The sequence below is a fragment of the Nycticebus coucang genome, chromosome 22, assembly GCF_027406575.1.
Source record: "Nycticebus coucang isolate mNycCou1 chromosome 22, mNycCou1.pri, whole genome shotgun sequence".
Taxonomy (NCBI): Eukaryota; Metazoa; Chordata; class Mammalia; order Primates; family Lorisidae; genus Nycticebus; species Nycticebus coucang.
In genome coordinates, this window is record NC_069801.1 from 33088564 (window position 1) to 33106041 (window position 17478).

Genomic DNA, 17478 nt, shown 5'->3' on the forward strand with positions numbered 1-17478 from the left:
CAGGTGGATTGCCTGAGCTCACAGGTTCAAGACCAGCCTGAGCAAGAGTGAGACTATGTCTCTAAAACAATAGCCAGGCATTGTGGCCAGCCCTTGTAGTCCCAGCTACTGGGGAGGCTGAGGCAAGAGAATGGCTTGAGCCCAGGAGTCTGAAGTTGCTGTGAACTATGATGCTAGAGCACTCTACTGAAGGTGACAAAGTGAGACTCTGTCTCAAAAAAAAAAAAAGTGTGAACATTGCAGAAATGATCCAGGACACACCACTCAGAACATGCCTGGCACCGGGTAAGTGCTAGTTGTTACCTGCCATTGTTAGACTCCCTAGAATCTCAGGGCCCTGGGAACACTTTCCTCCCACTGACCTTGCCTGTTGTTCCAGCAGTTCCTTCCAGCCTTCCAAGCTTGGTCTAGGTGCCCCTTCCTCCTATACCGTAAACGAATAAACGAGGGGTACAGCACCTGGGGAGCAGCGAGGTGTACAGACAGGGGCTGAGTCACTCGAGGTGTTTCCACCAGTGTGCTTCTCTTACTAGCCTTGCAGCGGCACAGCTACAATTGAGAAGAGGCGCAAAGGCGGCTGGTGAAGGGTTCCCCGTTACTCCTCATGGGTGGAGGCGGGAGGACGGTGTGGGTCTCCTCCGCGCCGCTCGATCAGCGCCGAGTTCCGTGGGGCGCGCAGCGAGGGCTGGCAGGGGCTGCCCGCTTGGGGTGCTGCCCAGGGCACGCAGGAGCCGGGGGGGTGGGGGGTGGGCGCGCGGGGAGGAGCCCTGGAGCGGGTGTCGGGAAGGAGGAGCCCGGGGCAGCGCGCGAAAAATGGAACACCGGGAAGGCGCTCGAAGGCGCAGGGTGCTGCGGCGGGCCGGGAACCCGGGCCCGGCTGCTGCTGGCAAAGGAATGTGCCCCACCCTCGGGGCTTGGCTGGCATCCGCCCTGCCCCTCCAGACGGGACTGAGGCCCGGTGTCTGGCCGGGTGGCAACACCCTGCGCACCAAGGCGGAGCTGCTGGACCCGGAGTCGCATCAAGGATACGCCCCGCAGGAACGCAGGTTCCTGCTGTCCCTGGACGCTGCCGCCACCCTGGCATTCCTGAGCCGTGGACTCTGAAGTTGCGGACTGAGGGGCTGGCCCACCGGACCCCGTGAGGTTGTTCGGGGAGGCGGCTCCGCACCCCCACCACGCCCCTTGACGCGTCCCATTGGTCGGTCTCGTGGAGGGGCGGGGTAAGGGCGGGGCGAAGGACGCAGGCCACCACCCCCGGCAGCACAGACCGCGGCGCCCTGCGTAGAGACTGGCGGGTTTGAGCCTCTGGGATCGCTGTTGCAGCTCGCCCATAGTCCCTGTCCACTGCGCAGACCTCGGCCCCAAACTCAGTGGCGAGCACGGAGGTGACAGACTCCTAGATTTCGGAGTAGCCCTGCCCAGAAGCCGCGGCATCTGCGTCCGCACGGCCCCCAGCCCAGACAGGTGCTGCGCTGGAACTGTTCTGAGCCCGCCGGTGACGCCCGCCGGGTCCCGCTGGCCTTCGAGCCCAGCCATCCGCTTGCCGTCGGGGCATCCCGGGGCCTCGGGCCCGGCCGCAGAGCGGATGCGCGCCCGCTGATCGCCCCGACCCGGCCCGATATGGCCGTGCGCCCCGGCGCGCTCTGGATACTGGGCCTGGCGCTGTACGCGCTGGGCAGTGGTGGCCCCGGCCCACGCCCCCCGCCCGGCTGTCCCCCGCGTCGTCTGGGCGCTCGCGAGCGCCGCGACATGCAGCGCGAGATCCTGGCGGTGTTCGGGCTGCCCGGGCGGCCCCGACCCCGCGCGCCGCCCGCCGCCGCCCGCCTGCGCGCCTCGGCGCCGCTCTTCATGCTGGACCTCTACCACGCCATGGCCGGCGACGACGACGAGGACGGCGGGTCCCCGGAGCGGCGCCTGGGCCGCGCGGACCTGGTCATGAGCTTCGTCAACATGGGTGAGTGCCGGCCGCTGGGGATGGCGTCGGGGACCCAGCGGTGATCGTGTGTACTGCGGGCTGAGGGTAGGGGCTCTGACCCTCACGGTGGCCCCTCGGGGAGTGAACATGAGCTGCAGCCGTGGGGAGTCACAGGCCGATGGACCCAACCCACAGGGGCCTGGGGACTGCTGTGGTCAGGGGAGGTCTGAGGGGCATGAGGCTTCCTGAGCAGGCGCAGCGGGGAGTGTGGACTCCCAGGGGACGGCATTCGCCCCACCCCTAACGCGCAGGGGAGTAAGTACCAGCTGATGTCAGTGCCCACCTGGGCTGCACCAGGAAGACAGCCTGGCCCAGGGAGACAGATGAATAAACAGAGGCTGGGATGCTGTCACTGTGATAAGGGCGGTACTGAGGAGAGGGACAAAGTTCAGTGTGGAAACCTGTGGTCACATCATCAAAGTGACCAGAGCTGACCCACAGGCCCTGAGTCCATAGCAGGCTCTTCCCTGTGCAGAGTCGCCCAGCCTGGGCGGGGTGGAGGCCAGGGGAGCTGCTGGGAAGGAGGAGCCTCTGAGCTCTGTGGGGCAGGGGCTGTGTGGTCCTGTCGCCCCCAGTCCCAGCAGCTGGAGTGAAGCCTGGCATGGAGTGAGTGTCCAATGGGCAGTCTGACCTTTCTTCTCCCAAGTCAAGCCCAGTTTTTCCTCTCTGCAGTGTTCTTCAAACCATGGAGCATTCACTCTTAAGGGTCTCAAAGATATTAGTCTTCAGTCATGAGTATTTGCTGTTGGTCAGGTCCCCCATCTGCTTTGCCTCCTGTTTTTGGCTAGTGACAGGCAGAGATCTGGACTGAGCAGACAACAGGTTGGGCCTGAGGACTCAAAGACCACAAATCAGCCTGAGGAGGTCAGGGAGCCATGGTGCTGAGAGGACCCTTGGCCCCGCTGCCTTTCATCCCTCTTGATCCTCCAGCAACCCTGTTCACAGCTGTGGTCCTCCTCCCATCTCCCAGGTGAGAATGGTGAGGCTTGGAAAGGCGATGTCACACCCAGGATGGCATGGGCTCTATGTGGTTGACCCAGGACAGGCTCAGGTCTCCTACTGTACATCCAATGCTCAAGGAGGTGACATTTATGTTGTCAGGTTAGGCTACCAGGTAGAGAGAGCTTTCTGAGAAGCTGCAGGTCTTGTGGGACCCTCAGCCATTTGCTTCCTATAGTTAGGAATGGGGCAGCCAAGCCCCTGCTCCCCGACCTCAGAGCTGGTGGTGGACCAAGGTGGGAATGAGCAATGGGAGGCAGCCATTACTCAGTGCCGAGAGCCCAGTGCCAGATTCAGGATTTCAGCCAATAGGATCTGGGTATCATCTTCCTGGTTAGAGGGCAGGGTGGAGACTTGTGACAGAAGAGATCGTACATGGGGCTGGTACGGGGTCTCCATCCTCAGATCAGGCTAACCCTGGGCTCAGGACTAGTAAGAGTTGAGAATGGAATTACCCAAAATATCCCCAGGGGAATGAATCACCACTCAGCCCAAGTCCCATTTGGTCCTGCTTCCTCCTGCTTCCCTCCGTATCCCCTGGGGTGGGTCAATGCACAGCCTGGAGTGAGTGGCCGCTGTAAATCCAGCAAGGCCTACTCCGGCTGTGTGACTTTAGAGAAGTTCCAAACCCTCTTTGAGCCTGGGCCCCTCCTTGTAAAGTGGGGCTCCAAGTGATCTGTCTTCAGGGTGGCGTGTGATTGACTGATAGAGGGGGAGGAGCAGAAAGTCAGTGCCCTGCCACTCAGAGGGTGCACCTGGGCCTGGCCACTGAGGGCCACTGTCTATCCCAGCTATGGCCCAGCCTTGATGTGGAGGTGACACAAACATCCCCACATGGCTTATACACACGTGGAACCTAGAAACAGACTCTAAAGGCAAATCCAAAAGTGCCTGTACCATTTTTATTTTATTTATTTTATTTTTTTTTTTGAGACAAGAGTCTCACCATGTTGCCTTCGGTAGACTGCTGTGATGTCACAGCTCACAGCCACCTCCAACTCTCCAACTCTTGGACTTAAGCGATTCTCTTGCCTCAACCTCTCAAGTAGCTGGGACTACAGGCACCTGCCACAACACCCAGCTTTTTTTTTTTTTTTTTTTTTGCAGTTGTCATTGTTATTTTAGCTGGCCTAGGCTGGATTGGAATCTGCCAGCTTCTGTGTATATGGGCACCACCTCTGTAGCTATTTTTAGAATAAAAATAAGCATGTGAACTTTCACAGCCTTATACCTTGTAATTCCTCATTCAATTCCTGTGACACTGTTTCCCCAGCCCCATTTGATGGGCTCAGAGAGGTCAAGTGGCCAGCTCAGGGCCACACAGCATGTCCCGGGTGACATCCACAGCCATGGATTCTGAATCTGTTTTTTCCCACACCAGTTTCATGTGTTTCAGTAAGCCCTGGGGGCCTCGGGCACTGTGAGATTAACAAGCAGATTTTTGTTGAGGGAAGCCCGGGCTGTGGGCGGTTTATTCTGATGTGCTGATTGCACCACCAGAACTCTCTCAGTTTGAGTAAACTGGCGATTATGGAGGTTATCTGTTGGGGGAACAGACACATCCCAGGATTCTCTCTGTATTTGGAGGCCCAGGCTCCAGGCATAATAGCAGGGCCACTGTGGTATCAACGCCCACACCCCGGCTCCCACACTGCTGCCTCCAGCTCCACCTCTCTTAGCAGCCTCATCAGGCTCCCAAGAAGCCAGGCCTGGTGCCCCAGGGCCCTGACAATCCATGGCAGCCTGTGGAACCCAGCGGCCTCCTACCCATGGCTCAGGCGTCTGTGTGGAGCAGGTGGACATGAAGCCCGTGACGTGGATTATGGCTGGTCTGGCTGCAGCCAAGGCCTGCGGGTCCATATCAACCTGGAGACCCTCGGCTCCTCTTTGTCCCAACAGTAATGGGGGCTGTTTCCGCGTGGAGCAGATGGATCCTGTCCCTGTCTCCCTGTGCTCAGGGAGAGGAGAGCCCTGAGCTGGGAGGCAGGACCCAGGTTCTGGTACTGCTTGGGCCGGCCATACATTCCTGCATGTCCTGAGCTGTGTCCCTTCTCTCTCTGGGCCTCTGCTCTCTCATCCAGTCTACAGTGATAGTGTCAGAACAATGAAATGCCCCAATCTGACGCTGGCTCTGTGTCAGAGGCTTCTTCTCACAGCATCCCCTTCCCCTGGCCTTGCGCCTCAGGCCAGCCTGGCCCCTCCTGAGGGAGGAAGGACGGCAGGAAGGACCAACTCTGCACGCTCATCCTGATCTGCTCCACCAGGTTATCACCGGAGAGGCAGATGCCTGTGTTCCAGACTGAGAAACTGAGGCACAAACAGCACTAACAGGCAGAAGTCTAGCCCGGGTTACTTTTGTCCTGACCCTTTCCCAAACCAGATTAATCTATTCCTGTAGTCTCTGGTGGCTGAGGACAGACATGCTGTTGAACTGAGCTGCTGGGTTTGGGAGAATCAGGACTGTGTGGGAACTGGGGACTTGGCCTGCGTTCCACCCTGCCCTTGTCAGGCCTATGGCCTTGAATGGTGATGCTTTATCTCTGTGGGCCCCAGGGTCACTTCCTTTGGTTCTTTACTAGGGAACTCTTTCATTTTCCCATTTGTTCATTCATTCAATCAATACATATTAATAGTTGTATAGCACCTACATTCTAGGTGCTGGGATCTAAGAGTGACCAAAACACAGCCCTTGCCCTCATGGAGCGGACCTTCCAGTGGGAGACACAAATAGTAAATATAGGAGCCATGAAGGTAATCGTCAGGTGTGCTAGACAGTGACCCCCTCTCTGCACAGGGAGGCTGAACAATGGCAGGGCAGGCGGGACTGGGTTGAGAATTTCTCACCTGAGACTCACACACAGAACTGGCATCCCGACTCCAACACCTGCTCCTTGTGTGACCTGACAGTCCATCTCTCCCAGCCTCAGTTTCCTCCTCTGGAAAATGGACATATTCAGTTTATGGGGCTGTTTTGGGCCCTGTGAGATGATACCCAGTGGTGACCACATGCCCAGAGCCTCCGTGTCTTCATTTTCATCTCACAATCACTGTCACATCTTTGTTTTAAAAGGAGGAAGGTGAGGCTCCTCGAGGTGGCTCACACCTGTAATCCTAGCACTCTGAGAGGTCGAGGTGGGTGGATAGCTTGAGCTCATGAGTTTGAGACCATACCGAGGAAAAAGTGAGACCCTGTCTCTACTAAAAATAGAAAAACTGAGGCAAGAGGCTCTCTTGAGCCCAAGAGTTGGAGGTTGCCGTGAGCTATGACGCCACAGCACTCTACCCAGAATGACAGCTTGAGACTCCGTCTCAAAAGAAGAAAAGTTAGGTTATCTTCCCAAGACACACAGCAGGTGGTCTCCCTGCCTCCATGGCTTACACAGCACCTGCCACTCTATCCAGGACACGGCCTGGCCCATCAATAGATGCAGTAAAGGCTGCTGAATTGAACTAAATATGAATTTGTTTTATAAACTGAAAATCGTATTTTTATACAATTAAAGTGTCTTTACTGTTTTGGGATTTATGAATTAAATACAATAAAGTGTCTTTATTGTTTTGGGATTTATGAATCAATGCGTGCTCATAATACAAAATTCTTTTGTGTGTATGTGTGTGTGTGTGAGACAGAGTCTCACTCTCTTGTCCGGGCTAGACCGCCATGGCCTCAGCCTAAACCACACCAACCTCAAACTCCTGGGCTCAAGCAGTCCTCCTGCCTCAAATTCCCTAGTAACTAGGACTATAGGTGCCTGCCACCAGGTCCGACTAATTTTTCTATTTTTTGTAGAGATAAACTCTCAAGCAGTTCTCCCACCTCTGTCTCCCAGAGAACTAGGATTATAGGTATGAGGCACCGTGCCCAGCCTAAAATTCAAATTCTACAGTAACATAATTTCGGTGCCCCTGAGAATCTTATTCCTACTAGACAATCCCTCCAACAACCATTTTTTTTTTCTTTTTGAGACAGAGTCTCACTATGTTACCCTCGGTAGAGTGCTGTAGTGTCATAGCTCACAGCAACCTCAAACTCTTGGGCTTATGTGATTCTCTTGCCTCAGCCTCCCAATTAGCTGGGACTACAGGCACCTACCACAACACCTGGCTATTTTTTTTTTTTTTAGTTTTTGGCTGGGGCTGGGCTTGAACCTCTGGCATATGGGGCCAGCACCCTACTCCTTTGAGCCACAGGTGCTGCCCAACACCTGGCTATTTTTTTTATTGTAGTTGTCATTGTTGTGTAGCAGGCTGGGGCTGGGTTTGAAGCCACTAGCTCAGGTGCATGTGGCCAGCGCTCTAACCACTGAGCTATGGACGCCAAGCCCCAGCAACCACTTTCTGATTTCAATAACAGTAGGTTCATTTGAGCTATTCTTTGAACTTCATATATATGGAATCATGTAGTGCATAATCTTGGACCTGGTTTTTCAGTATAATTTGAGATTCACCCATGTTACTGTAATACTGTAGTTCTGTTTTAGAGACAGGCTTTCGCTCTGCCGTCAGGGCTAGAGTGCAGTGCTGTCATCATAGCTCCCTGTAACCTTGAACTGCTGGGCTCCAGTCATCCTCCTACCTCAGCCTTCTGAGAAAGTAGGACTATAGTTGCACCACCATGCCCAGCTAATTTTTTTTCTATATTTTTTTAGAGACAGGGCCTCTCTATGTTACCCAGGCTGGTCTCGAACTCCCGGCCTGAAGCAATTCTCCTGCCTTAGCCTTCCAGAGTGTTGAGATTACAGGCTCAATCCCCTATAACCTGACCTGTAGTTTTGGTTTTTTTTAACGATTAATTTGTAATCCGTTGCATGAATATACCACAACCGGTCCATTATTATTAGTGGAAATTTGGATTGTTTCTGGTTTGGGGCTATTATTAATAGAGTTGTTCAAAATGTTCATATACACATCCTTTGGTGGATATATTAAACCTGACTTTTAATCCTGGGCGTGCCACTTGCCAGCTATGAGACATTGGAAGCTTTCTGGAAGTCTCTGAGCTCAGTTTCCACACCTTTACTACAAGGGTAGTGAAGTTGGCCTCCCGGGGGTGTAGAATGGAGCAAACTGTGCAATGTGGCTGGGTGGGTGCCTGACACTCAGTGGGAACTTAGCAAACAGGAGCTGGTCTCTTCCATTCACTTCTGTCCCTCTCCTCATTTTGCACCGTCTTCATATACAGTCGCCTCTTTTTTTCTTGTCTAAACTCCAACCCTCTTTTATGATGTGGGCCAGGATTTCTGACTGCTCCCACCCTCACTTTATCCCCTAGAGACAGGCTTTTTCTGCAAGAGAAGCCCCATCCTTCATTGTATTTCTCTTAGGGGTCTAGTCACTTTTGGCCTGTGACACTCAGGAACACATCCAGCTGTCTTCCTCCTGCTCTTCAGGAAACCCTGAGCAACCTGAAAGCAGGGACCGACCTGACTCTTCACAGCACCCACATCCTACTGTGTACCCAGCCTCTGCACGGTGGGAGCTCCGGGCAGACCACCAAAGTTGAAAGAGGTGCTCAGCAGTGGGGAGGGGACCCGAGAACCAGGCAGGAGGTGGGTTTATCTGTAGACCAGCCCTCCTGTCTCTGTGGAAGCCACCAGTGGGTGCTACAGCTCCCTGGGCCTTCCCCAGGAACACTGAGTCCCCGCAGGGCCCTGCCTGGAGGAGGGTGGCTTCAGCAAGCGTTCTCAGGCACTTGCTGACCGAAGAACCTTGTGGACAGGTGACCCCCCCCATCCTTATATGGCCTCCCTCTGATAAAGTGGCACTCATTTCACACAGTCTCAAGTCTCAATGTCCACGTCATGGGCCCCTAATCTGGCCTGTGACCCCTGAAAAGCCTCTGCCCCTTCTGGGCCTCAGTTTCCCTATCTCTGCCCGGTTGCCTGGAGGCCTTTCCAGCTCTGACCAAAGAATGTGCCCACTCCCTGACCGCTCACTGCGCTCCTCCTCATGGAAACCCCTTCCCCACAGGCGAGAGGGATGTGTCACCATGCCCACGTCTCTCTGGAAAATTCCCAGAGTTCAGTTATTTCCCGACTTTCTACTGGAGGAATTGCATCTTTCTTGCTCACATCTCCTGGGATCTATTTTTGGCCTTGGTGGGCTTGATGTGGTGGCGTGTGTGGGTGTTCCCTTTTAATTTGGGGTCCAGAGCTGTCTGAGGCCTGGACTGGTAATTACGAGTGCATTTATGGAAACAGCTCTTGAGAAGAGCCAGCGATGAGACCTGACTGAAATGCCTCAGAAGTGAAGCTTCGGGCCTCCGCTGGGCAGCGCTGAGATTTCTGGGCGGGAGAAACCCCTTCAGGATGCAGAAGGTTATCCATCTGTGGCTCTTCCATTGTCCAGGGGGCCATGGAGACCCAGTCTTGCTTTAGGTCTAACGTGGGGTGCCCTTGGCCTTTGCTATGAGCAGGACTCCCCAGGCAAGCCCAGCCTGTCCACCCGCATGGGGTTCAGGGGAGCCCCAAATGTGAAATGTCAGTGGCTTCTGATGGAAACCCCGTGACATGGAAGCCACTCCCAGACCAGCAGCAATGCCCCGGGCCAGGGGGCTATGGGTGCCGGACACTGAGCCTCTGTGTGGGAAGAGCAGGCTGGGACATCCCTCTCTGGGCCCCTGGAGAACAGAGGTCTCGACGAGCGGACCACTGAGAGCTCTCGTGCCACCTCACATGGCTCTGCCCCTGCCTTCAAAGGGCTTTCTGTCCAGATGGGCAGCTAAGCCAGAACAGGAGCCCTGGCACAGGGGAGAGGGAGCTCTGTGTGGGGTCAGAGGAAAGGAGGCTCCTCAGTCAGACCGAGAGGGAAGCAGCCTTTTGTCATGACGGGAAGGTGGACCCCAGAGATAGTGGCTTCAAGGATAGACCGGGGGAGGGGAGAGTTTGCAGCCTGAGGTGTAAGAGGCTGCAAGGGACAGAGGCAGGGCCAGCTCAGGGAGGGCCTGGAACACAGAGCTGAGCTTAGGCCCCTCCAACGGGAAGGGTCTGAGGGAGGCGAGCGGGTCAGACGGGTCAGGGGAGTCTATTTTCCTAACAGCCACCCAGAGCTGGAGGGAGAGGGTGTTTTTTGAAGTCTTCCTTATGGGTCAGAAAGAAACAAGACAGATTTAGGTTGTCTGGATGAGTCTAAATTTTGTCCGGGGCTCAAAAATAGCCAGAGCCTTTGTTAGTGTTGGGCTGATGGTTGCAGGGTTTGGCATCTGGAGGCCTAGCCTGCCAGTGGGAGGGGCAGTGTCCCGGACATGGTCAGTGGCCGTGGCAGGTAGAGGCCACATCCTGCCCACAGCAGGCCTTTCCCGGAAAGGTGGGATCCGAAGTTGTTTCAGCCGAGGCCGGAGGAGGAGGCTGAGGGTGCCACTACCACCCATTGGTGATTCATGATTGTTTATTTTCCTGGGGCAACAGTTAGGAGGTTCAGAAAGTGATCTCTGACTACCTCCCAGGTGGAACCTGATAGATAGAAGGCGGCATTGTCTGCTCTGCATGCTGAGCGTAACCTATGTATCTCCACAGAGCTGGCTGTGCAGAGGCCCTGCTGGCTTCAGAAAACTCTGCAGGTGCGCTGTGGCCCAGGTGGCTTCCCACTCACCTCCCAAGGAGAGCGGCAGTCACAGCATCAGCAGCAATCGAATTTTAAAGTTCTTCCTACAACACAGGGCTTCTTTGATCACTGTGCTGAGTTCTAAGATGCTGGAAAACAGGATTTCTTACAGATGAACTGGCTTTGCTGTCACTGCAACCACTTCTGTTCACCTCAACGCCTGACCACAATATTCCAGCCACACCCGCCTCCCTGATGCTTCTAGAACATACAGGGCCTTTGCACCTGCTGTTCCCTCCGCCTAGCACAGTGGTTCTCAACCTTCCTAATGCTGCGACCCTTTAATACACTTCCTCATGTTGTGGTGACGCCTAACTATAAAATTATTTTTGTTGCTACTTTATAACTGTAATTTTGCTACTGTTATGAATCTTAATGTAAATATCTGATATGCAGGAAGTGTTTTCCGATGGTCTTAGGCGACCCCTGTGAAAGGGTCGTTCGACCCCCAAAGGGGTCTCGCGCACAGGTTGAGAACCGCTGGCCTAGAAGGCTGTCTTCCAGCTCTTTGCATGACTGGCTCCTTCTTCTGCAGACACAGCTGTTTTTTCCCCTTACTTACCAGGTTTTACAATAATGCAATGGGTTCTTACCATTCTCAAAATGCAGTGGTGCTCAACAAGAGACAATTTTGCCTCTCAGGGGACATTTGGTAATATCTAGAGACATTTTGGGTCATTGCAATCAAGGAGGGGAAGTGGTGCAAACTATCCTAAAATACATAGGATAGTCCCCCATGACAAACGATTATCTGACCAAAAATGTCAACAGTACCAATGTTAAGAAACCTGGCCACAGGTGATCAGCGTATGATATGATAATAATGGTGATGATGTGTTTACCCCTAAGAAGGTTGTCTTTGTTTCATGTTCCTATAACAATACTTAACTCTAATTTTTTTTTTTTTTTTGAGACAGAGTCTCACTCCATGCCCTGGGTAGAGTGCTGTGGTGTCACAGCTCACAGCAACCTCAAAATCTTGGACTAAAACAATCCCTTTGCCTCAGCCTCATGAGTAGCTGGGAATACAGGTGCCTGCCACAATGCCCGGCTAGTTTTTGTATTTTTAGTGGAGACAGGGTCTCACTTTTTCTTTTTTATATAGAGACAGAGTTTTATTTTAGACCCACTGTACCTGGCCCACGGTCTCACTTTTACTCAGGCTGGTCTTGAACTTCTGAGCTCAAATGATTCATCCACCTTGGCCTTCCAGAGTGCTAGGATTACAGGCTTGAGCCACTGTCCCTGGCCAAGTCTAGGTAATTTATAAAGAATAGCAGTTTAAGGCTAGGCACAAGGTTCTCATGCCTGTAATCCTAGCACTCTGGGAGGCCGAGGTGGGTGGATTACCTGAGCTCACAGGTTTGAGATCAGCCTGAGCCAGAGAGAGACCCTGTCTCTAAAAACAGCTGGGCATTGTGGTGGGCACCTGTACTCTCAGTTACTTGGGAGGCTGAGGCAAGAGAATCACTTGAGCCTTAGAGTTTGAGGTTGCTGTGAACTGTGATGCCATAGCACTCTACCGAGGACGACATAGTGAGGCTGTCCCAAAAATAGACAAATAAATAAATAAAAGAATAGCAGTTTATTGGCTCTCAAGTTTGGTGACTGAAAGGTTCAAGATTGGAAAGCTGGTGAAGGCCAAAGGCTGCTTTAATTCATGACAGAAAGTGGAAGGGAAGCAGGTGTGTGCAGGTATCGCATAGCAAGACAGAAGGCAAGAAAGAAAAACCAAGGAAGCCACCATCTTTTTAACACACCCCTGCTCTCTAGGGAACTAATTCCTTCCTGGGAGAGCTCACTCATCAACCCCCATCCACCGCCCCAGAACATTAAACTATGCATGAGGCGTCCACCTCCATGACTCAGACACCTTCTACTAAGCCCCTCTTCCCAACAAATTTCACATGACCTTTGGTGGGAATAAACCACATTCAAACCATAACAAAAGGTACATTATCTGTACTGTGCACTTTGCTGCTGCTTCTTTTTGTTTTTGTTTTTGTTTTTGTTTTGAGAGTCTCCCTTTGTCACCCTCAGTAGAGTGCAAAGCTCAAACTCTTGGGCTTAAGCGATTTTCTTACCTCAGCCTCCCAAGTAGCTAGGACTACAGGTGCCCGACACAACACCCGGATATTTTTATTTTTATTTTTATTTTTATTTTTGCAGTTTTTTGGCCGGGCCCGGATTTGAACCTCTAGTATGTGGGGCTACTCCTACTCCTTTGAGCCACAGGCGCTGCCCAACACCTGGCTATTTTTTTTAAAGACAAGGTCTCGCTCTGGCTCAGGCTGGTCTCAAACCTGTGAGCTTAGGCAATCCACCCGCCTCGGCCTCCCAGAGTGCTAGGATTACAGGCGTGAGCCACTGCATCCGGCTGTACTTTGCTTCTTTTTAAAATAATACCAAGACCAGGTGCAATGGTTCACACCTGGAATCCTAGCACTCTGAGAGGCTAAGGTGAATGGAACCCTTGAGCTCAGCAGTTTGAGACCAGCCTGAACAAGAGTAAGACCTAATCCCTACTGAAAATAGAAAAACTAGCCGGGCTTGTGGCAGGTGCCTGTGGTCCTATCTACTTGGGAGGCTGAGGCAAAAGGATTGCTGGAATGCAGGAGTTTAAAGGTGCTATGAGCTATGAAGTTTGGAACACTACCCAGGGCAACAGAGTGAGACTCTGTCTCAAAAATAAATAAATAAATAAATAAAATATGTCCTAGAGATCATTCTAGAGTATAGATAATCCCTTCTATTTTTATTTTATTTTTTTTATTGAGACAGAGTCTCATTTTGTCACCCTCGATAGAGTGCCATGGCGTCATAGCTTACAGCAACCTCAAACTCTTGGGCTCAAGCGATTCTCTTGCCTCAGCCTCCCTAGTAGCTGGGACTACAGACACCTGCTACAACGCCCAGCTATTTTTTGTTTGTTTGTTTGTTTGGCAGGCCCGGGTTGCTTCAAACCCACCAGCCCCCGGACCATGTGGCCAGCACCCTAACCACTGAGCTATGCGCACCCAGCCCCTCCTTTTTATTTATTTTTTATTTTTTTTTATAGCCACATAGCACCACACTGTGCAGATGTATCATAGTTCATTCAACTCATCTCCTATTGGTGGACAGTGAGTCTTTTCTAGTTCTTTTGCGATATCAAATTATACAATTTTGCTGTAAAATAACAGCCTTGCATATGCATCTTTTCAAATTTTTGTGGGTGTGTCTTTGGGACATTTTCTTAGAAATGGGATTTCTGAGTCAAAGCCCGTATAATTTTGCTAGAGTACTGCTGGATTCCCTGCTGGATGTTACCCTTTTGCATTCTTGTCAGTGAGGTCTGAATATGTTCAGGCCTAATTGTTTTGTTGTTGTTGTTGAGACAGTCTCACTTTGTCACCCTTGGTAGAGTGCTATGGCATCACAGCTCACAGCAACCTCAAACTCTTAGGCTTAAGTGATCCTCTTGTCTCAGCCTCCCAAGTAGCTGGGACTACATTGAACCAGGCAATTTTTAGAAATGGGGTCCTTTCTCTTGCTCAGGCTGCTTTTGAATTCATGAGCTCAGGCAATCCACGCAGCTGGGCCTCCCAGAGTGCTAGGATTACAGGTGCGAGCCACTGTGCCAGGCCCAGGTCTGATCTTAATAGTATCTTACTCAAGAGGTTTGTCCAAGGTCTTCCACATCTAAAGTAGCTCCACATTGGGCTGCAGTTGGAGGTATCAGTATGAACTCTGATCTCTTCAGTAGCTATATCAGCTACATCAAGATAGATAGACACATAAATATACATGTCTGTTATGCATGGGTTAGTGTATGCACATGTATTTCCTAGCTCCTCCACCAGGAGGGCCTAAAAGCAATGACACTCCAGTACCAGGAAGACACCCAGTGCCCAAATCTTAGTTTCTAAATATCTCTCCAATAAGAACTAGATTTCCCTTGGAAAAATGGCTGGTTTCAGGAATGGGGAATGGGAAATCACAAGATGAGCCTAGGGCATCTTGTGCTGTCAGACAATTAGGAAGTACCAAAGGATGGGCGGCACCTGTGGCTCAGTCCGTAAGGTGCTGACCCCATATGCTGAGGGTGGCGGGTTCAAGCCCAACCCCGGCCAAACTGCAACCTAAAAATAGCCGGGCGTTGTGGCGGGCGCCTGTAGTCCCAGCTACTTGGGAGGCTGAGGCAAGAGAATCGCTTAAGCCCAGGAGTTGGAGGTTGCTGTGAGCTGTGTAAGGCCACGGCACTCTACTGAGGGCCATAAAGTGAGACTCTGTCTCTACAAAAAAAAAAAAAGGAAGTACCAAAGGAGAGAGGGAAATTTGTAACAAAAAGATACAGGAGCCAACCTGAAGAAGCTTCTAATGGCTAAAGGTGAATAACACACAGAATAAAAAAAAATTTTTTTTGGAGAGAGAGTCTCACTCTGTTGCCCAGGCTAGAGTACCATGGCCTCAGGCTAGCTCATTCACAGCACCCTCTAACTCTTGGGTTCAAGCCATCCTCCTACCTCAATCTCCTAAGTAGCTGAGACTACAGGTCCCTGATACAACATCAGGCTAATTTTTCTAGTTTTACTAGAGACGGAGTCTTTCTCTTGCTCAGACTGCTCTCAAACTCCTGAGCTCAGGAGTTGAGCTAAAGCAATCCTCCTGCCTTGGCCTCCCAGAGTGCTAGGATAATAGGCATGAGCCATGGTGCCTAGCCTAGAATAAAACATCCATCCACAAATCTATAATGATATAAATAAATTACTTTCCTCTCCTGGGGAATGGATTCATTCTCTAGAGAGCAGGCTGTGTTAAAAAGAGTCTGATTTCCTTGAAATTCTTTTGAAAGGAACTGATGTAGATACTACGCCCCGAAGGTTAAGTGTACTGACTAAGATCAGGCAAGTGTTAGTCAAACTGATATATTTTCTTCTTCTTTTTTTTTGAAACAGAGTCTTTCTATGTCACCCTTAGTAGAGTGCCGTGGCGTCACAGCTCACAGCAACCTCAAACTCTTGGGCTTAAGCGATTCTCTTGCCTCAACCTTCCAAGTAGCTGGGACTACAGGTTACTGCCACAACACCCGGCTATGAACTGATACATTTTCATGTTCTCTCATTTTCTCTCATGCCACGCTTTTATTTAGGGAAAAAAAAACTGAACATCTCCCTCTTTCTTCCCTCCACTCCAATGCCTGTTGAGTTTCAGACATGGCCTCCTGATGGCACTGGCTGGATGGCATCACTCTGGCACTTTTTAAGTTAGGAAATTAGAAGTTAGTGCCCTTTCTACCTCCTAAGGAATGGCCACCACTCCCATCCCATAGTCCTTCCCTTTCACAAAGGAGACTGCAGCCACATCAAGGAAGTATCTGGTCACTGGCAGGTTCAGGGTGGGACCAGGAGTCCCAGCTACAGGCCAGAAAATCTGCACTTCTCAGAATGGTCATGGTGGCTAAAGCAGGGGCAGCTTGTCACAGAACCACTACAGGGGAAAATCCAGGTTCCAGCAAATGCTTTTTCTCAACATCCGCTTTCTGATGTCTTTTTTCTAATCACAAGGTACAAGCCCTGTACAGCTATAAATCCACATGGCTACCCCAAAGAAAGGGGGGCTCCTCTTAGCCAGTTACGGTAATGTCTATGTTAATGCTACACCCCAGGAAGTTTTTTTTTAAATCAATTTCTGATGAAAATCAATATTTTCCTAAAATTTTCCCAACTTCTATGCTTGCCTGGAACAGCCAGGGTAGGCAGTTTCCTGTGCTGGAATCCCTGTGGGTTTCCCAAACCCCACAGTGGGGAAGTTGGGAAATGGCATCAGCTCAGTTGCACAAGACTCTCTCGGGCCAGCCTGTGCTGGCCCCATGGGTCAGTGAGGGAGGAAGGCCTCAGAGCTTGGTGTCCACACAGAGCTGGTGGGTCTGTGGCTTATTCCTTCAGTCCAGAGATTCAGCAGCATATCAGTGTGTGGGCTGTAGACTGGGAATCCCGTGAGCTCCCAGGACCACCCATCAGCCTCTGCTGTGCCCAGGGTGGAGGTACATACACTGATGCTGTGAAAGAGATCCGGCCAAGGGCAAAACCAAAACTGAGTGGCTCCTGCACTGACTCACACCCTGTGACAGCAACAGCGAGGACTTATTTCATCCTGCAAATCGGGGATTCTTACATAGTCAAGTAACAGAGGCGGTCTGCAGAGTTCCTGAATCCACTGAAATTGTCACCAAAGTTGTGTGTGTGAGAGTGTATCTGTATTCATCACTTTTGAGACAGAGTCTCACCCTGGGTAGAGTGCCGTGGGTCACAGCTCACAGCAACCTCAAAATTTTGGGCTTAATCGATTCTCTTGCTTCAGCCTCCCAAGTAGTTGGGACTACAGGTGCCTACCATAATGCCTGGCTATTTTTTGGTTATAGTTGTTATTGTTGTTTGGCAGGCCCGGGCTGGATTCAAACCCCCCAGCTCTGGTGTATGTGGCCGGCGCCCTAGCCACTGAGCTACAGGCACCCAGCCTGTATCCATCACTTTGTGTTTGAATAAAAAAAAAAAACAGAGAAAGTGTAGTTATAGGGAGGAGGGCACATGTGTAGATAACCAGGGCACAAGGATCACTAAGCAAATGGACAGAAACCTGTCCTCAACAACCTCCGCCTCCGGGGAGGCACCCGGACCACATCCTGCCAGGCCTGGAGCACAGCAGCCTGGCTCTCAGGTGGGCGTGTGCTGCACACCAGACACACTCGGACGACCCACTCCAGCCCGTGTCCTGTCTCCTCCTGCCCAGCCATGTCTGGCCCTGGCCCCTGCCCACCACAGCTGCTTGCTGGGCATCACAGGGCCCAGGTCCCCACCATGAGGTCAGGAAGTGTCCCCACCACGGGCCACACAGCCCGGTGCTTTTTATTTTCAAAACCT

The 17478-nt window shown here is 51.9% G+C and overlaps 1 protein-coding gene across 1 annotated transcript in view; it reads left to right on the forward strand.

Moving 5' to 3' along the window:
* Positions 1-1276: 1276 nt before the first annotated feature.
* Positions 1277-17478, forward strand: part of LOC128574778 (bone morphogenetic protein 8B) — a 38730-nt gene continuing 22528 nt past the window's right edge. Inside the window, exon 1 of the mRNA XM_053575643.1 lies at positions 1277-1954. Coding sequence (XP_053431618.1) covers positions 1621-1954 — 334 coding nt within the window. The 5' untranslated portion in view covers positions 1277-1620. The remainder of the gene's footprint in view (positions 1955-17478) is intronic.